This window comes from Carassius carassius, chromosome 24 (genome assembly GCF_963082965.1).
Source record: "Carassius carassius chromosome 24, fCarCar2.1, whole genome shotgun sequence".
Taxonomy (NCBI): Eukaryota; Metazoa; Chordata; class Actinopteri; order Cypriniformes; family Cyprinidae; genus Carassius; species Carassius carassius.
In genome coordinates this window covers 11,732,386-11,754,428 of record NC_081778.1, presented here as the reverse complement: position 1 = coordinate 11,754,428, position 22,043 = coordinate 11,732,386, and the positions used below count along the sequence as shown (strand labels likewise).

Genomic DNA, 22,043 nt, shown 5'->3' with positions numbered 1-22,043 from the left:
TTCTAAATTTACTTAATTCTAAGTAAATATGCTTTAAAATCACAAGATGTGATTTTGTTTTATTCAGTGTTACTAGCAAGCACTAGCAGCAAGGTACATTACTATTAGTATTTTTTAAGTATTAACTTTGCATATATTGCACTTGAAAAAGAAGCTATTGTGGCTCTTGTTGGTAAACTAAATATATTTTTGGAATATATTTTTTCTTTGTCTTTCTCAAAATAGTACAAGATTAGACTAATTAAATATATCTGATATCAAATAAGGGTTAGCACAAATGTAATCTAAATGTAATCCAAAAGTAATTTTGTCATGTAATCTGTAATCAGTAACCGATTACAATTCATAAGTAATCTACCCAGCTCTGCATATTTATATACATATATACATACAGTATATATACATATACATATATATACACATGTACATATATATATATATATATATATATATATATATATATATATATATATACACAGTCTATGGTCATATCTAAAATACTTTATTCACGTTAGATAATGAAATATGTATTTTCTGGTGTAAACTGTGCCGTTATTGTTTCACATAATTACAATAGAGAATTTAGGTTCTGAAAATACATTAAATGCTATTATGAAAACAATAATATAGAATTTATAAACACACACCCAATTAGAAATTAAGAATTAGATTAATTCATAATCATGACAAAGACATTTCCTAATTATTATTATATTCAAAATTATTATTAATCTATGTATTTTGCATTTTGATGTAATCTCTATTTCATGTACATAATCCTTTAATTTTTGTACTGATTAATGTTCTGCGCTAAAACAATAAATAGTATATGTATGAAATTCCTTGACAACAGACCAAAAAGCACACATGCAAAAAATACTTTTTTTAATGTTTCATCCAAATATAATACATTTCAAATTAAATAGTGGCATTCATGATACATTCAGACAGTAACCAGTTTAACTGTGGCTTTTAATAGTAACCACATGTAAACCAGTGTGACATTGTAAACAAACTATGAAAAAAATATTCTTAATTCCCTCCCTTCCCAAAAATATATATTTTTTATCAATCAACATTTCCCCACAAATTCAATTCTATAGTAAAAGCATGGTACATTTTCTAAGTGCTGTGAGAGAAACAAGCAGGTTTTAACTGTTCATCATACTGTACATGACTTATCAAAGGTGATGATATTGCTTAAATGTATGTTTACTAAACCCATTACTTAACAAGTGAATATAAAAAGTTTTATGATCTCTGGAATGACCTTCTTTTACTAAACATTGAGCAGCTCCAATGGTTCAATAGTCCCAAACAAGCTCCAAAAGGTCTCATCAGACACGATTCAGTGCAGCGTCCGACTCTGACACATCTCTCGAGGAAAACTCTGAAATTTATTCACACAGGTCAGCGGTTTGGGGCAGAAGCCAGAGTTTGAACACAGGACTGTCACCAGGAAGGAAGGTTCAAAGGGCATGAACTCATGATAGGAGTCAGCGTCACACGATACCTGTAACATATGATGTGAACATTTTGATTAGCACACATGCTTGAGTGCTTATACATTTCTCATTGACATTCTCTGTACCTTTGTAAATGAAGAGAGGAACAGGTGGATGTAAGAGAGGCCTGATAGAGATGAGTCTTCTGGATGCCTTGTGAAACTCATCTTATAAGCCTGTAGAGAAACAAAATATGGAACATAAAATGTTGAGAAAGATGAAAGTTGGGTTCATCGTTAAATAACAATGAAAAGACTGTTGTAGATTAGAGCAAGGGTTTTCAAGTTGAGGGCCGCAAGGGTGTGCGATTAAAAGTTTAAAATAAAAACATTGCAAATAATGTAAAAATAAATAATAAATAAAACATTTTCAGATAAATAAAAATAGGTTCAAATAAATAACTAAAAGTTAGATTAAAATAAATGTGAAAATAAATTATAAATATAACAGTACAGTACTACCGTGAGTCAGAAAAACAATATTTTTGCTTAAAGGAGTAGTTCATCCAAAATTTTTACTTGCTGAAAATGTACCCACCCTCAGACCATCCAAGATGTGGATGGGTTTTCTTCATCAGAACAGATTTTGAGAAATTGAGCATTATTTCACTTGCTCACCAGTGGATCCTCAGCAGTGAATGGGTGCCGTCAGAATGAGAGTTCAAACAGCTGATAAAGACATCACAATAAGTCATAAGTAATGCACATAACTTAAGTCCATCAGTTAACTTCTAAGGTAAAAGATGTAAAAGAAAAAAAAATTGTGAGTTTGTAAGAAAAATCCATCATTAAGGAATTTTAACTTTAAACTGTCACTTTTATTTTAGTTTTTTGGCTATAGCATAATCCATATTACCATAATAACCCTTCCCCCAGTGAAAAAAATTCATCACATCAAATTCCTCCTACATATTTGTTTAGCACTATTTTGGATAGTTTTTGCTTGTAAACAATGCTTGATCTGCGCATATTTCTCTCCTTATTCAGACGAGATGACTTTTCCACTGGAGAAAGCAATATTGAGGATAGAGAATAATTTAGACAATAATTTAGACAGAAGTAAAAATTTGAAGGAAAAAATATGTGAATTGACACGCAGCTTTTCACAACAAAAGACGTTGCTTGATGGACTGGAGTTGTGTTGAGTACTCTATCTGCTGTTTGAACACTCATTCTGACGGCACCCATTCACTGCAGGGGATCCACTGGTGAGCAAATGATGTTATGGTACATTTCTCCAAGAAACAAATTCACCTACATATTGGATGAACTGAGGGCAAGTAATTTATCAACAAATTTTCATTTTTGCTGAACTATTCCTTGAATGGAAACAAAATATTTAGCAAATAATATTTTAGACTTTTATGATGAAGGTCCCCCCACAGAAGGATAGTCATATTTGGGGGTTTGTGTCATCTAAAAGATTGAAAACCCCTGGTCTAAAGTAAGTTAGCTTACATCCAGTGCCACTTGTAGAGCAGTGTACTGCACCCAAACCTCCTGCTGTTTAAAGGGGGAAAGAGAGAATGTGCCGACCCGTCCTGGATCCTTGGTCACACTCAGATAATGAGACCATATGCACATGCTCTCGGACTCTGGATTGTTGGCCTGCATGTGGACTAGTGATGAAAAACAGACGGCATTAAAAAACACTCACACACATGCAAATTCACATTGAGTGATTGAGGTCCATACTGACGTACTATCAGGGAGCAGAAGGTGGAGAAGATCTTTAGCCATCAGAGATCCCAGTGTGCCATAATTCAGTGCCCTATATAATATTGATTTTAATGCATGCATATAACATCTTGAGCACAATAAAACTAGAAGAGTGGATTAAAAAATGATGCATAAAAACAGGTAGCATCAAAAGATCAGAATTCATTCATTATGATTCACAGCAGCATTTCAGAATACCACTATTTTATTAAAAGTGGTGTGAATTATATCTTGGAATGTAATAGTATTTCCACTGAATGAATGTTCTGCTTCATGCTGTATGCTGTCACTAGATACCTGGGATATGAGGAATGGAAGAAGGGTGACACGAACATTCCAACAGGGATGATGATGTCATTACCAGAGATGGATGGAGTGATAGACAAACTAGAGGTGAGGGAAGACAGAAATGCAAAATGGATGATGACTTAAAGTTGGCAACAAATGTAAATTCACCCTATCTATATTCTAAATGCATAACTATGATCAACCTAAAGCTTGCATTCAGATCTTCCACCAATCAATCAGCAACCAATGGATAGAATCAAGTCTCTGCCCTATACTTTTTTCATTTTCAATAATCCATTTCACTTGGATGTACATCACAATATGGAGGATAATATGTTGTTACTCCCATTACATTACAACTGTAAAATCTGAATAGTGACAACCCAAGAAAGATGAAAACAATTCAAATAAATATGAGACTATTAATTCATATGAACGTAATATGTTATTCTAACTAAAAATATTTTCTCATATTGGACATTGACAAAACATTACCCAAAATGTCACTGCAAATATGAGAGCACTAACCCTTCAGTCTGTGTGCCGTGTGAGAGCAGTCTGCTCCTGCTCTTCTGGTCCAGCACCAGCATCTGCAGATAGTTGGAGAAAAAATCCTCCTCGCTCAAAACCACCTGGTGCAGAGAGAGAGAGAGAGAGAGAGAGAGAGAGAGAGAGAGAGAGAGAGAGAGAGAGAGAGACAGAGAGACAGAGAGAGAGAGAAACGGCCAATTAAGCCCTCTCAGTGTGAAGGAAGGAATCCATAAATGAAATTGTTAATTCACTCATCAAAATGAATTGCAATTCATTCATTTACCTCTGCATAGAGATGGTTGAGTTCTGCATGACTGAGGTTATTTGTTTTAGTGGAGAGTCTTGGATTAAGAGATTTGATCTGAAAAAATATACAGTACAAAATTATCTGAACATTAATCCATGTACTGTTTCATTAGGATATGGTTTTATATGATTCACAACATACCTTATTCAAAATAAAGGCTGATGATCTGTTGTCCCTCCAGCTCAAACCTGTTAGTTTCTTCTTGAGGGACAAATAAACATCATAAATCAGCTCCTCAGCCTGGCAAGGACAGAAAAACACTCCTGATATCAAAATGTGACTTTGCTCTATTAAATTCATGTTCATGAGGTCCAACCAAAATGTACCTCGTTCTGTGCATGTCTTTCTTTAATTGCATGACTGAGTAGAGCGTCAAACCCTCGCTCCGTCTGCTGAATGCATCGCAACCAGCGTGGGATCTCCTAAAATCAATAGACAGTATAAGTGAGAGGAATATATAACGCAGTCTGCACTGCTTCACTTTACACAAACAGGCATTGTGGGTAATTTATTCAATGCAGTCCCACCTCTTGTGTGTCTCCTGTTGCAATGGAAAAGTTTCTCATTGTTTGGAAGAACCTCGAGTCCAGAGCGGGAATGAGTGTGTGCAAAAGACTAAAGATCATGTATGTATGAAGTGGACGGCTGCAGATATTTACACATAAGCACATATGGAGAGACAAAAATTTGTGTTAATAATCAAGATCTATGACATTTGCCCAAGATAATATGACTATAATGTGACTTACGTGCCCATCATCTCATGCTGGACTTGCCATTTAATGATTGTCTCGGACATGTGGATAATGTACGGGAGATTGTGGACTAAAACAAGATCTGATTGGCTGATAGGAAGAGGCTGAAATGTGGCTTGAAGGCAAGCAAGCCAATCAATGGCTGGAGCCAGAGTCTGTGAGGGACAGGAAGTCCATTAGTAAACATTTTAGGTATTGTATATTATTCTGGTTAATTATTTATTTTACATGTAATTTTTTTGTCCAGATCCATCGTTGTATTGAAAAATATATAATAAATGCATATCATTTACTATAACTTGAATAGGCCTAGACATCTTCTATGATACAAATGTTTTTAGTTTCTGAATTAATTTCTGAAAATGTTGGCACATTTTGGCATAACGTTGGCATATTAATATTATTTCTTAGAAAGATATTATTAATATTGGAAAAACTTCTGTCCCCCAAATCCAAGTCATGTAGTTCGAAAAACAAAATCATCTTTTCTGGTGTTGTTATTATAAATATGCAATGATTTATTTAAAATACACTCATTTCATACTAAGTATACTTCAAACCATAATATATTTATTGATATTTCACTTAAGACTTAATGATATCAAATCATAAACTTTATCTGGAGTATTTATTTTTATGCACAATGCACATTTCTTTATATAATGACTAAAATGTGTTTTAATATCATTATTAATTAGGATTGTATAATGGCTGTATAATATCAGTCTTTAAAGTCTGGAGATGAACAATTCGAGGGGTGAGAACCAGATGAGGCAGGATGATGATGGAGAAAATGTAAATATCCAGCAATCAATGTCATTGGGGTAGAGCTAGCTAGCTAGCATGTATTAACCAATAACTTACATTCTAATGGTATATCATATAGGCACTCAGTTACTGCTTAGCCACAAGAGAGACAATGCAGAGAAGGGATTATTATTCATATCATTAATAATAATTAGTTATGCAATTCACTACTTCAGTATCATTCAGTTAAGTGACTACTTTTCTTATTTGTAACTAACCCATTTATAATTTCAGAGCGAATCATATGTACGCACAGACCTGTAGCTCTTGGATGGTAATTCTGCGGTAGAGTAACTTCTGACTGAGGCGGTAGCTGAGAGGGGACGCACCCAGAGCCAGAGTTGTGGATAGAGATATGTAAAGACCGCAGTGCTGAGTGGTTTCATTGGAGGGTACACCCAAGAGAGCCAAGTACTGACCACAAGACATGTAGAATGGGCGCAAATACTGAGAAAGAGGAACAGAAACAACAAAAGAGAAGTTAGCAAAATACCAAAGAACCCTTTAGAAATAATGCAATATGAACACGTGTGGTGCTATAGAATAGAAAATACCTACCCGGGTACTAGCTTTGGATTTCTGTGTCTTGCTATTCCAGTCAATAGGGAATTGAAAATATGGCTCATCAATCTATGGAAATGTACATGGACATTTTTAACCAAGCTATAGAGTGTAAAACAATCTCAAAAAACAAACCAAAATATTGAAGATTTAATCACACAGGGGCGTAATACAAAGCACTGCTTTGAGTTTATAAATCGTAAATCTGAATTCCAAGAAAACAGTAAACTGTGGGATATAAATTCAGAATAGAAAGTTAGAATTGTAAGATACAAAGTCACAATTACCATTTTTATTTTTTGTTCTGTGGTGGAAATAAACTTTCCCCCTGGTGGTCCGCGGCGGCATTGCATGTAGTCCGTGACATGCATTCCAGCCTACGTAATTCCACTATTAAATAATTTATTTTTCCAAACATTTCCAGAATATTTGCACATTGGTGTGAATACTAAATTTAATGAAAATATCTAAAATAATATAGAGGAGTTGAGATTCAAACTGACACAGGATAGGCCAGTTTGCACCTATCAGGTCTATGCTTTGCTAACAGTATGTTTTGCGTCCCCAACGTCATATACGTACAGATTCATCTTGTGCGCGAAATAGACCAGCATCTCGGAATTTCTTTTTAAAAACCCTTAATATTGGTGAATTTAAATTTGGAGTGGAGTGGAGCTGTTAGCTAACGTTTCTAACTAAGGCGAAGATTGCTAGTCAGCACTAAGCATGGATCGCTTTTTAGTGAGGAAATTGACAGATGTCACGACAGATGGACAGGCTTCTGCTGCATGCTCTTCAGACAAAGCTACAACTTCGGAGGAAACAGGGAAACATAGTGGGAAACGAAAAAGGAAATACAGTGAAGATTATGTTAAATATGGATTTACAGTAACGACTGACAAAACAGGAGAGGAGGTACCACTGTGTTTCGTATGTTCAACGTTGCTTTCAAATGAATCCATGATGAAACCGTCGAAACTTTCTCGTCATATGGAGACACATCACAGCTTCTTGAAGGCCAAGCCTATTGAGTATATGCAACAGATGTTGCGTGATTTCAAAGGACAGCAGACGCTCATGAGAAAGAGTGCAAAAGTAAGTGAAAATGCACTGAAAGCCTCATATCTGGTGGCTCTCAGAGTTGCACAATGCAAAAAGCCTAATTTAATTGCAGAACAGCTGATTTTGCCAGCAGCTATAGACGTGTACAACCATGATGAACGAAGAATGTGCTAATAAATTAAAAACTATTCCTTTGTCCGATAGCACAGTCAGACGTCGAATTGAGGAAATGGCAAATGATGTGAAAGAGCAGCTGATAGAGAAACTTCGATCAGTTCAGGGATTTTCAATTCAATTAGACGAGACGACAGATATAACAAATGACGCGCAACTTTTGGCATTTGTGCGATACAAGGATAATAGTGCGATGTGCGAGGAATTTCTCTTTTGCAAACCACTGCCAGGGCGAACTACAGGTGCCGAGATCTTTTCAGCCCTTGATGACTTTTTCAAAGAACACAATATTTCGTGGCAGAAGTGTGTGGCGCTATGTAGCGATGGAGCCAGAGCAATGAGTGGGAGCCAGACTGGATTGATTGGGCACGTAAAGAAAGTAGCACCGGCGATAATTTGGACACACTGCATGATTCATAGAGAAGCTCTGGCCGCCAAAGATCTCAGTGTTGAGTTCAGCGAGGTGTTTGATGCTGTTGTTAAAACTGTAAACCTGATAAAACGAAAAGCATTAAATACACGCCTGTTTGCATCCCTATGTCAAGGCTTAGGAAGTGAACACACCTCTCTCCTTTACCATTCAGAGGTGAGATGGCTGTCTCGCTGCCCGGTGCTCGCCCGTGTGTTTGAACTACGTGACGCTATCTATACTTTCTTGTGCGAGAAGAAGTGCACTGAACTGGCGTACATGTTCAAGGACAGCCACTGGTTAACTAAGCTGGCGTATCTCACCAATGTTTTTGCAGAGCTTAACAAGTTGAACACTTCAATGCATGGGAGAGATTAATTTATTTTTAAAGATTCATTTGTTAAAAAAATGTCAAGATGGATAGAAAGACTTCCGGGATGACGAGGAAGCGAGCAAAAGCATAATATCTTAGCTCCCTGACGGTCTTACGCTCCCTGATGGAAAAGTACCTCAAAAACTGAAAATTATAGTCCAATATAGTATGTCAGGGGGTAAACAAAGAAGAACAAGGGCGAATCAGCAAACAACTACTCAACCGGCAGATCTTTTATCCTCAGAAACCAACGCAGCTAACGAACTAGCTAAAGATAACAAAAGTATGGAAGCTATTCAAGCTACCATCATTGCAGCGCTAAGAAAAAGTTCAAGATGACGCTAAAAATGAGCTGATTGACAAGATTGGGGCATTAAATACTGAAGTGAGTGGTTTCGTATGGACGACATGGCTGAAGAATTAAAAGGAGTGACTCAAAGAGTGGAGGAGACAGAGCAGAGTGGCAGACATTGAGGAGATCAATGCCGATGTTTATGATGCCCTGGAACATGCTCTGTACATGCAAAAGGAGCTCCAAACACAAGTAACAGAGCTGGAAGCACGTTCACGCAGGAACAATATTCGCATACATGGTATAACCGAAGAATCCGAAGGCACCAATATTCAACTTTTCATGGAGAACTTTTTAAAATCAGAGCTTTCTCTCGCTAATACGACACTTAACATACAGCGCTGCCACCGCTCACTAGGCTCCAAACCACCACCGAGTGCTAATCCCAGATCCATTGTCATGTGCTTTCTAGAGCACACAACGAAGGAGAAAGTGCTGTGTGCGCCATGGGAGAAAAAGACTATTCAATTCAAAAACGTGTGTATTTTGACCACGACTACCCCAGTGACATTCTCTCTAAGCGCAAATCTTACAACCCAATCAGAAAATGCTGAAAGAGAAAGGCTGTCGTTTCCAAACTATGTACCCAGCCAGACTTCGCGTATTCTTTGATGAAGGCCCAATCATCTACAAAAGTCTAGAGGAAGCTACGGACGACTTGAAGAGAGGGCTAATACAAGATGATGTGGTGGAGGACACCGCACCCGCTGCACCCACTCACAGGTCGAGGAAAACCCCTTGGGAATCAGCGCGTGGAACCGGTCGGAACAGAGAGGAGCGCACAAAACAAATTCAGGAAAAGCTGAAAATATTCAAGCGCCCCGATAATAAGGACTAACTAAAACGCCCCAGCTAGTCATCTCTACGTGCTGGAATAGAAAAGTAAACAGAGGATTATGACTCCGCCCTTAAAAAAGAGTGACATTGTTATTGCCCGTCGCATGAGGAACGCTTTCTCTTTGCGCTGCTACGATAGAGGACATGAAGAGTGGCAGCACTGAGAGGGATGCCCTGGTTCTCCAGGCCCTCCCCCCACCCCCCCAAACATGAAGGTGGACTTATACTTCACTTTTGGAAGTCACCCTTTTTTTTCTTTTTTGTTCAGGTGTGTTTTACGTTCTTCTTTGCAGACCTTTGTTTGTTCAACAGAGCATCTAGAGAGATATATGTACATTATTCTATACCCCCATAAAGATGACGGTTAAACAGCACTATAAGGTAATTACCCTTACTGTAAATGGTTTACATAACCCAATTAAAAGAAGCAAGGGTATTGCTAAAATGAAACGTGGGAAATATGACATAATATTCTGGCAAGAAACGCACTTTTCAGAAGCAGAGCACGAAAAGATACGCAAAATGGGATTTAAAAACTTGTATTACTCTTCATACTCAAAAGTTAATTCTAGAGGAGTTGCTATTCTTCCAATTTTCCAATTTCCAAATTTCCAATTTTCATTTCAGGTTAGCGACAAGGACGTTATATATTGGTTAAAGGATATATAGATCATAAAGAAGTGACTCTCTTAAATGTGTATAGACCACCAGGTAAAGACAATTGTCTAATTAAGAGAATGTTTGACCTTATTGCAACAGAAATATCGGGAGTGTTTATTTGTGGAGGTGACTTGAATATTTGTCTTAATACCTCCATAGATTCTTCGAGCAAAATTAAAAAACCTCAAGCAGAGGCAATCCTTGTTAAGAAAATGCTTAAGGAAGTTGGGATGATGGATGTATGGAGAAGTCTGTATCCAACAAACAGGAGTTATACTTTTTTTTTCTCATTCTCATCGTGTGCATTCACGATTAGATTATTTTTTTATGCTAAACGCTGACAGACATAGAATTGTAGAATGTGAAATAGGAGTGAAGGACATATCCGATCATGCAGATGTATGTTTAACATTACATTTGGATAATGACCGTAAAGAAACATTAATGGAGACTGAACACCAGTTTTTTAAAAGATGGTGAATTTCATAATTTTGTTGGAAAAGAAATTTGAGACTATACAGACTATAACAATGACACTTGCACTTCTCAAAGTATATTATGGGACGCCTTAAAGGCCGTTCTTAGGGGAAAATTGATTATGTGGTCTTCTGTGAAGAAAAAAGAAAGAGAAAGGCGTATCAATGATTTGACCGCAGAACTAAAGTCCCTTGAAAAAGAACATATGCAAAATAATAATAATGACTTATTAGAAAATATAGCAGAAATAAAGCAAACTTTAAACAGGGCCTATGAGGATCAAATAGAAAAGAAAACCAAATTCATGAAGCAAAATTACTATGAAAATGGTCCCAAAGCTAAGAAACTTCTTGCTTGGAGATTACGTAAACAGCAGGCTGATAGATTTATTCACAAGGTGAAAAACCCTCAGGATGACAACATACACTATAATTTGAAAGACATACAAAATTATTTTGCAGCTTTCTATACGCAACTATATACCCAACCACACCCAATGGATCAAGAAGCTACAAACCGTTTTCTGTCCTCGCTTGACCTACCATCAATAGGAACAGAACAGAACGAAAGGTTAAATCAATTAATAACAGAGGAGGAAATTAGTAGAACAATTTCTAAATTGAAAGTAAACAAAATGGCAGGTGAGGATGGTTACCCCGCAGAGTGGTACAAACATTTCCGACAATTAATTATTCCCCAACTTAAAAATTGTTTTAACCACATCTTAACAGGAGGAGAAATACCACCATCCTGGAAACGGGCGGTGATTTCAGTTATCCACAAACCAGGCAAAGACAAAATTGAATGTGGTTCGTATAGGCCAATATCGGTTTTAAACATTGATTACCGTATATTTGCAACAATATTAGCCATGAGGCTTGAATCAATTGTCCCTGAACTAACAGACACAGATCAGTCTGGATTTGTCCGAAACCGACAAACTCATGATAATGTAAGGCGGACCCTCCATCTTTTTGATAAAATGAAAAATAAAGAATCAATAGCCGTTAGTCTCGATGCTGAAAAAGCATTTGATTCTGTTGGTTGAGAATATTTATACCTAGTTTTAAACAGATTTGGATTTAATAGTAATATTATTGGATGTATAAGATCTTTGTATGACTCGCCATCTGCCAGAATTAAAATAAATGGTGACCTTTCCAACACTGTGAATTTAGAAAGAGGCTGTCGACAGGGCTGCCGCCTTAGTGCGACGTTTTTTGCTCTCTTTATTGAACCTCTTGCTCAAGCAATCAGAGAACATAAAAACATCTCAGGTATTATCATAGGAGACTCGGAACATAAAGCATGCTTGTATGCTGATGATGTCCTCTTAACATTATCTAACCCTAGAGTGAGTTTACCCAACCTCTTGTCCTTACTTAAAGAATTTGGTACCTATTCAGGATACAAATTAAATTAGCAGAAAACTCAGAATATCTCATTTAACTATCACCCATCCATAGATATTAAAAAATTGTCAAAATTCAACTGGAAAAATAACTAAATAAAATATTTAGGAATCCAAATTCCAAAAGATCTTTCTAGATTGTTTGAGAAGAATTATGCTATATTGACCTCAAATATTAAAGCTGATATACAGCGGTTGTCTCTGTTGCCAATGAATATGTATAATAGGATTGATATTATCAAAATGAATGTGTTACCAAGAATTCTCTATTTGTTCCTGGCATTGCCAATTCGGATACCACCCAAACAATTTTATGATTGGAATAGAATGATGTCACATTTTATTTGGGCAAAACAAAAACCAAGAATAAAGTTCCAAACATTACAGTTGCAAAAGGAGAAAGGCGGATTGGCTTTGCCATGTTTGGAAGATTACTACAAAGCAGCACAGCTGCGAGTACTGATAGGCTGGAGTGACATGCGACATGCGAGGCTAAATGGAAGGTAATAGATCAGTCATATTTTGACACCCCCCTACAGTCCATGCTCGGTGATAAACCTCTTCTCAATAAACATTTAAATTCATAATTGCTACCTTCCTGGATAACAGTACCAATAGAAATTTGGTTTAAAATACTAAAAAACAGCAATACTGAGAGGAGGGCCAGATGTTTAAGATGGCCAGCCTATGATTCTGAGTTTTTACCTTCAAAGACAGATTGTGGTTTTGTGCATTGGTCTCAAAAAGGCATCACGGGATATTGGGCTCTTTCAGATAAGAAGGTTCTTAAAAGTTACTCACAACTTTCAGAGACATATAATTTACAAAAACATGATTTGTTCCAATATCTTCAGCTGAGGCACTATTATGACAAGAATATAAATTTTATGGAAGAAGAAGTTGGACTGGTTAAACTCCTGTTAGAATCTTGCAAAGGTAATGCCCCTAAGAAACAAATATCAAAGGTATATACATGTTTACAAGCTACAAGAAACCTCTCAACCACATTTATTAGAAAGACATGGGAAAAAGAAGCAGATATATTAATTTCTGAAGATGATTGGTTGAACATATGTAAGACTGCCATGAATACCTCATCTTCTGGTACTTGGAGGGAGTTTATATGGAAAAACATTGTACGTTTCTTCATTTCACCATATGTTAAGAGTAAACAATGTAAAGATCCAGACAAAGCTGTGTGTTGGAGAAACTGCGGTGATATCAAAGCAAACCATTTTCAAATTTTTTGGAGTTGTACCAAAATTACACCCTTCTGGTCAATGGTGGTAAAAGAAATAAAAAGCATAACTGGACTGGCCTTGCTATGCGATTTCACAATAGTCTATTTAGGTAATCTACCTCAAGAGTTAACAAAATCAGAGAAGTATCTTCTGTCAATACTATTAGCTGGTGCAAAGAAAGCCATAACACGCAAATGGCTGTGTGAAGATGTTCCCTCCAAAACAGACTGGTTCCAGATCATCACAGACATTCGCGAAATGGAAAGACTCACATTCCCAATAAGGTTGGCCTCGGACAAATGTAAACATTATTGGAAAAAATGGGACAGTTATATGAAACAGAACTCTGCCTTTAGGTATTGACAAGTATTACTCGATTTTAATATGCTGAAATATTAAGTGTAATAGTCTAATGGTATTGTGTGTGTGCAAACTAGATGCTCTGTGTTTTTGTTTTGTGGTCTGCTGTTTTGTTATTTTTGTAAAATAACATTTGTGAAAAATAAAGTAAAAAAAAAAAAAAAAAGATGGATAGAAAGAGTGGAGAGTGGGAACTTGGCTATGTTCCCTTCAGTTGAGGAATATTCTGACAGCACTGACATTAAAGACATTGTGTGTGAGCATTTGAGGAAGCTTATGCTTCAATTCTGAAAGTACTTTAATGATTCTGATGAGTGGCGCTGTGACAGCAAATGGATCCTGCTCCCATTCAGTGATGATGCAGCAGCAGGGTCAAGCTTAACTACTGTAGAAGAGGATCAGCTCATAGAGATGTCCACAGACTCTGTCAGGAGGCATGTGTATGATACACAACCCCTTGTGAAGTTCTGGATAAGTTGCCAGACAGAATTTCCAGAGCTTACAGTAAAAGCAGTGAGGTGTCTTTTACCCTTTCCAACTACATACCTCTACGAGAGTGGTTTTTCCACACTGGCATATCTAAAGAACAAGTACAGGGCAAGGCTGGAACCAGAGAATGATATGAGGCTGTCACTATGTACCACTATATCACCACGAATAGACAGACTGTGTGGAAGTCACCACACCCAGAAATCCCACTGACAGGTAAGTAGTAAATGACTCTATCATATGAAACCTATTTGTGAACCCCAAACTACAAAAAGAGATATCGAGCCAAAAACTCATTTTCCCTTTGTTAAACTAAATGGAAAACGAAAAAACAAGCGATTTTTCCATTGCTCGTTATTGAATTAATTTTCTCTCACTTGAGTGAGTGATGTGACATTCAGCCAAGTATGGTGACCCATACTCAGAATTTGTGCTCTGCATTTAACCCATCCAAAGTGCACACACACAGAGCAGTGAATACACATACACACTGTGAACACACACCCGGAGCAGTGGGCAGCCATTTATGCTGCAGCGCCCGGGGAGCAGTTGGGGGTTCGGTGCTTTGCTTAAGGGCACCTAAGTCGTGGTAATTAAGGTGGAGAGAGAACTGTACATGCACTCCCCCCACCTACAATTCCTGCCAGCTCGAGACTCGGACTCACAACCTTTCGATTGCCAGTCCGACTCTCTAACCATTATTCACATAATTGAATCCTCTTGAGTCTTTCATTTTCAGTTTTTTTAATTGAAAACGGATTTGTAATGGACGGAAGATACCCTGATTGTCTATCTTCGCGCAAATCATTTGTGGTCCAGCTTCACCTACCAAAGAAGTTAGTATAAGGTTTTTTTTATTTTTTATCTTTGCAAATCCCCTTTCATAATAATGTGCTAATTAGCAAGCTTTATAATGAATGCGGCAAAAGTAAACTCTCTGAGAGGGACGGGGTCATCAGAGATCATTAACATTTAAAGGAAAATGCTACCAAACAGCTCGCTCTGAAAAGAACAGTTTTTGACGGCAACAATTTTTTTTTTAACCAAACTAAGTTACAGACTTTTCGTTAAGACCTTAAAGAATCATATCAACTTGGACATCCGATGACCCCCTGAAGACTCGTCCACACCCTCCTAAAACAATTTGTTCAAACATGTGTGGAAAGATTTGCATAACACCGGCCAAATGTTCACACATAGAAAGAAGCCATAACTTTGATTCTCCCTGTAGTATTGTTGCTGCCGCAGCTGCCATGTCGGGGAGACACTGTGTTACATTGCAAAAGTAATTTGTGTAGCCTTCCAAAAGAGGAAACAACTAGAAATCAGTGGTTAAGCTGTATTTACAAACCATGTTTCAGAACAGTTCAAACCAAATATTTATGTTTGTGCAATGCATTTTACAGAGGACTGTTTCCTGAAACTGGGAGAGTAGACTACAATGTTACAGCTATTCTGTTTTCATAGCTTGTTGTTTGTTGTTTCTCAGATCACAAATGCAGACAATGTCTTATGTTTATACGTGTAAAAAGTAATGACAGTACAAGTCATTATAATCAGTAACTATGTCCCCACTGGATGCAACAAATGCCTCGTTTATAATGGGGTTTTATTGTTTTTGGGGTAAAGTCATCAACATTTTCCAGCGATTTTTATTATATTTTACTGCTGTTTCTATACATGCAGTTTTTATGTCCCGGTGACCAGTGAAAGTGCAGTTCTGACTCTATGCCCATTCATTTAGATAGGAGCCTGGTGCTGTTAGTCTGAAATAGCTGCCCGGAGGCGTTGCCAAGATGGCGGCCGAGTGGCACGACTTGCCTAAAAGGACTTGTGCATGATTTAGCCTACTATTTTTTCCTATATGCCATGTGCGGGGCTCCGTAACATACTGTTGTTTCAAGTATTGAGAAAACTGTAAATCATGCTACTAATTGCTTGTATTCTACTTTCATATGTAATCACCTGTATGTAGTGTTGACTGGAAGCCGCTTGCTCTTTACCAGAGTCTGACCCTGCATACACACTGAAGAAAGGAAATGTGGAGTACTGGCCCATTAGCAGGGTGAGGGTAGTGTTAAAATCTGTCCGATTCATTCCTTTTGATACTGCCCAGCCACCTAACTACACACACACAGAGAGAGAGAGGGGTGGGGGGATTCAAAGTGAAGCAAAAGAAAAAGAACATCGGAGCAAAATACACAAGGCAATGCAAGTGTTTTTATAGTTTCCTTTATCCTAAAAATGTGTGTACCTGCTGGATTAATGTGAGGAAGGGTTTTGAGCCCACTTTCTCTGGAGATTCTGCATCCATGCAGGTTTTGAAGTATTTCTTTGCTTTCTGTTCTGCAGCATTCCCAGAAACGCCCTCCTCAGGAGCCTCTGATCACACAGGGATCACACAGACTGAATGTCAAGACGATTCAAGATTGTTCTCTACAATACCATAAATGCCTACTAAATAGTTTTCTGGTTCATCGGAGGCAAAACCATGCCATTTTTCTTTTTTACTAGAAAAGAAAAGTTTGTTACGACAAATTTTTTTGACAAAGTCTTGCCTGATCATTAAAAAAGTCTAGCCTTGGACAAGAACAGCAGAAGAAGCGATAGACAGAATGATAGACACATAGAGCAACATATACACTGAGCGTTATATAAATCACTAGAAAATAGATCAACCATTAGACTTAAACCAGCCAAAGATGAATTGCTGGATTTAGTTAAAGCTGGTGCTCCAGACATACACCCTATAAATATTTTAAATGCATCTTATTAATCTTATTGTAAATGAGACATCAATGCATGTTTCTTTTTTATTATTGTAATTTTTTTTTTATTATTGTAATCACATTATTGTCGTTTTTAATCAACGTCATCCCTCAGTCTTCCAGTGTAACACCAGACTTCTCTCTAGTGACGTATTCTGGATTTCTCCAATCACTTAATCCATTTAAACCCCGCCCCTTTCTTATAATCGATTAATTTACAATTTCTTATTTTCGTTTTAACTCAGATGGTTGTCACAATGCGGAAGAAAAGATCTGTTGCTACTTACGTTACAATGCAACTTTTTGTGCCACAACCTCTTTAAAACTAGCCAAGAGAGCAGTCTGACCGACAAGAAGACCAGAAAACCAGTTTGGGTTCAAGAAGATAGACAGATAGAAGCAGATATGGAAACTATTTCAGGTACAAATATCCATAGTGGAATTTCACTAACCTAGTATTTCCTTAATAGTTTTCAGTAAAGCAGTCTTTCTGTCTGGAAATTTGACTTGATGCCCATCACTTTCTCCTTGGAAATCTGTCTCTCTTCTCAACCTTACTATTCCTCCTGTCCTCGCTTCTCTTTTTTTGTCTAGTTCTGTGTTGTCTTCATTGAAGACCCTCTTGATACTCTCTTGTCTCTCCTCGCTGGAGTAAGATCCACCTGTCCCACAAGCAAACAGGAAGTAGTCACAGGGGTGAGAAAAGGGATCCATGGCAACAGAAAAAAGCTGTGATGCTCTTAGACAGGCGGGAGAAAGGCAAGGAGGACCAGCTGGAACAAGAGAGAGATATTAGGACCACTGTTATTAAAACTATACCATGAGTTCTACTGTAGTTCCTAGCATTGTACCTGATTTCCATTGTGACGTCCAGGGGTCTGCAGTATTTTGCAGGTGGGAATAGACTCCCAAACCTAACACAGCTACAAAGAGAGAGAAGGCAAAACCAACCAATAGGATCCTGCGGTACTTGTTGCAGACCACTGGATGTGTTGGAGGCTGTTCCTCTGGCGTTGTGACCATTTCCTGTGGGGATATAAGGTTAGCAAATTACTCACTGTCTATGTTTTATAGAGATGGATGTACGGAAATGTCCATTTAACAGCACAACTGGGTAAAGCAGGAATGCATAGCTCTTATGACCAATTGAAATCACACTGGCAGTCAAACATCCACAATGAGAGCGAATCCAATGAATGTTCACTAAAGAACAATGAAAATGAAGAAACACACTTGTTTCGTTAAACCTCATTAAATGTCTTTGTTTTAAGGGAAAATGTATTTCCCTGCTTAACATACAGTTTCTCCTCAAATGAATAAACACAGGGATATGACATTTTGATTTGAAGTAATCTTTTCTACATGTATTGTCTTTCTTTTCTTTTCTCATTTATTTTTACATCGCTTACACAATATTGGAGAGCTGACAGAACGTTTAGTGCGTAACGAAAGGACAACAAGCCGAGATTCGAACTCCGGTTAACCAAAGCGCAATGCAGTTCACAAGGGTCTCTTAAAGCTTTCAGAAGTAAAAGAAAAAAATTTCCTTTACAATGTAAAAAAAAAAAACTATAGGAGAAGCAACACTACAACAATATAAGGGCATATCGTTGACTAGAGGACATTGAACTGGGAGTCTGCTTTACACAACACCACCCATCTATATAGAACTTTATAATTTAGGCAAAAACTCTGGTTACATGGGTAACCCCAGGTCAAATCTGGCTTGTGGTGTTTCCTGATCCCATCACCCTGTGTCATTTCCTGTGACTACCACGGTCCTATAAATAAAACTGGCAAAAGCCCAAAAATGGAAAACAGTGGGTATATCTTGAAAGCCTCACCTGACGAACAGCTGGGTTCTCGTCCATCCTGTTCTTCTTCTCCTTTCTTTTCTCTTTTGTGTCCGTTTGGTCAGAATTCTTCCAACATAATGTTCTTCCAGCGAAGCTTTCTATTTCGTCACACTGTTCCTCTTTCTATCTCTCTTCCGTCAACCACAAGTCATCCAACTACTATCTTCCCTCATCACACTCTCTGTTCACTTTCTCTGACTGATAAACATGTAATGACTTGGCTTCCCACAAGACCCCTCTCTTTTACACACACACATAAATGGGGCGTTTATGCATGCATTTCAGGAATCTCACCATTTCTTAAATTCACGAGGGCCAAAAGATGATTTTCCTCCAAAATCCATCAATTGGATCAAGTCACCAAACTTAAACTTGGGGAAACACAAACACTAAATGGGAAAAGTAAATTTTTAAAGCTCCTTAGTAATGTATATTAAGTGGCATGGTTAATATTCATTTATATACACCTTCAGTGTGAAATTTTTACATACACCGACGTCGGCACTCCTGACTATCAGTGGTGCATGTGAGGCTGGGGCGAGCTGATAAGAAATGAGGGGGTGTGAGAGGAGCAAAACCACAAAAGAGCACGTCACACATTGCGTGGGAACGAACTTGTTTGGAAGCCGTCACATGACTAAACCACAAACATATACAGAACTTCAAAAATACACATAACTGTAAGAAGAACATGAAACTGAGTGAGACGTGAGAGACTAAGACATTCAAGAAACATCTTTTAGGTCCAGTGACCGATCAAAAAAGTGCTTGGTTTGTCAATTTCATACTTTTATTAGTCCAGAATACAGTACAAATGTGGAAGGAAAACAATGATAGCAAAAATAACACGCTGGCATACTTTCGACCGTAAACATGCACACATTCACAGATTAAGAGATGATTTTTTTTACAAAAAAAAAGAGACAAAGTACTAGTTAATGGTAAATACATGGAAGCTAAACCAGAAGTGTTCAACTGGTCGAAAACAGCTCACTGCATTTAGCAGTACTGTGATACCAGCATGAAAATAAGGCAACTGTGAAGACATGATGTATAAAAACTCAGTAATAACAAAAACAACAGATCATGCATTATGTGTTGGATTTGGTCATGTAAGATTTATTTTTATTTTTTTAAATGATGGGAGCCATCGGTTTATTCGGTTACATGAAATACGAGAACAAGACAGTCGAGGGAAAAAGGTGCATAGAGAAACAGAGAGCAATGAAAAAACAGATAGACAGTAATTCTGAAAATAATATCAGTGCTACCTCTCAAAGCCAAAATAAGTGGTGTTAGTGAGACCGTAGTTTCTATCATAAACACAGACAAAAATAAACATGAAACAAAACGGTGGAAAACTGGAAATTTGTGCATTAATCACAGTCGATGGTGGCTGTTAAAAATTCATAGTTCAGTTTGTTTTTAGAATCATGTTAGCACAGTTTTTTCATAATTCTGCTCTATATTACCAAAATATCCTAAAGCATTTGTGTTGATGATACCATCCATAATCCAGATGCTTTTAAAAAGCTTTAGCTACAATGTCATATACTTGATCAGTCAGCTGATGTGCTTTACTTTGGAAATACTTTTTCATCAAACTGACCTACGTTTGTGCAATTGCTAAACACCTAATGGAGTGAAAAACCACTGCACTTATACTGGCTATGATAATCAATGCACATATTTTGATCGATGCGTTTTACGACAAAACGAATGTGCTTCTTAAAATATTTGTTCATTTACAGCTAAACAGTTCTATAAATGAAGCATGCATTGCAAATCCACAAATTGCGGTGTTCTTTCATCTTTCCCTGCCTTTGTTCTTGCTTCTTTTACATTCGTCGCGACTACATTTCACACAGAGCCCTTCTCAGCAACTACAAGGTATGTTTCGGAAAGCCTTATTGAAAGTGCATGGATGGCTGTGGATGAACAGACTTTACGTCTCACCTCAGTAGTCAGCTGTGGTACAATTTATGGATGTTTTTTAAAAGGCATGCTGGGAGTCGTATAGCTCGCTGAGCTGAGACGGCAGTGCAGTACATTACCTCTGCACCCAATCAGCCACTACAGTAAAAATTCAAGCCAAAAAACAGTCCTAAAAATCACTTCTCTAACACTTTACATATTAATCTAGGGGTAAAAACTGTTGTGTGTAACATTCAACACGGAGGCGGCACTAACACTGTGCTCGCACACATCAATCCCTACAAGAAGGACACAAGGGCAAGCTATTGGCCGAGCTCTGAATAAGGCCTTTCAGAAAAAAGCAGCAGAGCTTTGTCGAGAGACGACGAAACTTTCATTGAGCAAACATGAGGAAAATTAGAAAATGACAATGTGAAATGGAAAAGAGAAGTACAACACTCATAAACACAATTAGGTGTCTTAAATTTGGTTTAGGTTTGTGGCAAGTTCCACCAATCAATTTTTGGCCTGCTTGGCACGTTGGGTGTGGCATTTCATGCACAGAATTTTGCCATCAAATGGATAGCAGCCATCAGCGTCTGCCTCTATGGAAAGGGGCCGAGCACAATCCTGCAATGAAAGAAAGTTAACATTTTTTATTTGAAAGTTAAGAAGCATCATTTTTGTAATCTGTGGCTGGTTCAAATAGGTAAAGGTCTCCACACCTCACAGCGGTAGCACTTCAGGTGAAAGTTCTTCTCTAAGGCAACAACCCTGATGGTCTCTTCACTTCCAGGGTCGGGAACAATCGGCTCATTGCAGCTTACGCAAAGAGGAGAGAAACGGCTGAGGGAGAGAACAAGACGGAGTGAGGTTAAGATATAGAATTTTTTTTTTGCAACATTGTATTGAATTTGTTTCTAATAACTCCAGGCACTTTTATCTCCCAAGTGTTGATTTTTATTTCTATTCTATTAAAAACTATTTTGTGTTCACAAAACTTTTTTTTCATTTGCCTATCTATTTTAAAATGAGTTTTGCTTGTCGATTTTACTGTATTAATCTTATCATAGTCTGACTTTCAATCTTAAAATATGAAAATCCATCATAACAATTATACAAAGTGAGAGAAAAATAAAATAAAAAATGAAGCCATTTCAGAATATATAGTGTGAAAATTATTGCATA

General features: G+C 37.4%; 2 protein-coding genes across 3 annotated transcripts in view; both read right to left on the bottom strand.

The window, feature by feature from the left end:
- Window positions 1-868: 868 nt before the first annotated feature.
- Window positions 869-19,436, bottom strand: LOC132102807 (kell blood group glycoprotein homolog). 2 transcript variants are annotated; one of them, XM_059507464.1, is made up of 18 exons: window positions 18,930-19,430; window positions 17,937-18,111; window positions 17,538-17,858; window positions 16,572-16,699; window positions 16,283-16,441; window positions 6,470-6,541; window positions 6,170-6,358; window positions 5,099-5,259; window positions 4,877-4,994; window positions 4,676-4,771; window positions 4,491-4,589; window positions 4,326-4,403; window positions 4,040-4,143; window positions 3,521-3,610; window positions 3,208-3,275; window positions 2,963-3,123; window positions 1,592-1,681; window positions 869-1,513 (listed from the first exon to the last, which is right to left on the bottom strand). In XM_059507464.1, the coding sequence occupies exons 1-18, from the start codon at window positions 18,954-18,956 to the stop codon at window positions 1,349-1,351; spliced, it is 2,301 nt and encodes a 766-aa protein (XP_059363447.1). In that variant the 5' UTR covers window positions 18,957-19,430; the 3' UTR covers window positions 869-1,348. The 2 variants fall into 2 exon arrangements, with proteins under 2 accessions (XP_059363447.1, XP_059363449.1); XM_059507466.1 differs by lacking the exons at window positions 869-1,513; window positions 3,208-3,275 and having other exon boundaries at window positions 18,930-19,436.
- Window positions 19,437-20,391: 955 nt separating this feature from the next.
- Window positions 20,392-22,043, bottom strand: part of LOC132102806 (zyxin-like) — a 39,203-nt gene continuing 37,551 nt past the window's right edge. Inside the window, exons 9-10 of the mRNA XM_059507463.1 lie at window positions 21,581-21,701; window positions 20,392-21,485 (exon numbers count right to left, since the gene is read on the bottom strand). Coding sequence (XP_059363446.1) covers window positions 21,372-21,485; window positions 21,581-21,701 — 235 coding nt within the window. The 3' untranslated portion in view covers window positions 20,392-21,371. The remainder of the gene's footprint in view (window positions 21,486-21,580; window positions 21,702-22,043) is intronic.

What these genes read in the sequence shown, in the direction of transcription:
- LOC132102807 (XM_059507464.1), bottom strand. Translation starts at nt 18,956, where the DNA reads ATGGACGAGAACCCAGCTGTTCGTCAG. An exon ending in TCCTCACATTAATCCAGCAG is followed by an intron (nt 16,442 to 16,571) that starts GTACACACATTT and finishes GTGTGTGTGTAG; the next exon opens with TTAGGTGGCTGGGCAGTATC. An exon ending in CAGCCTTTATTTTGAATAAG is followed by an intron (nt 4,404 to 4,490) that starts GTATGTTGTGAA and finishes ATATTTTTTCAG; the next exon opens with ATCAAATCTCTTAATCCAAG.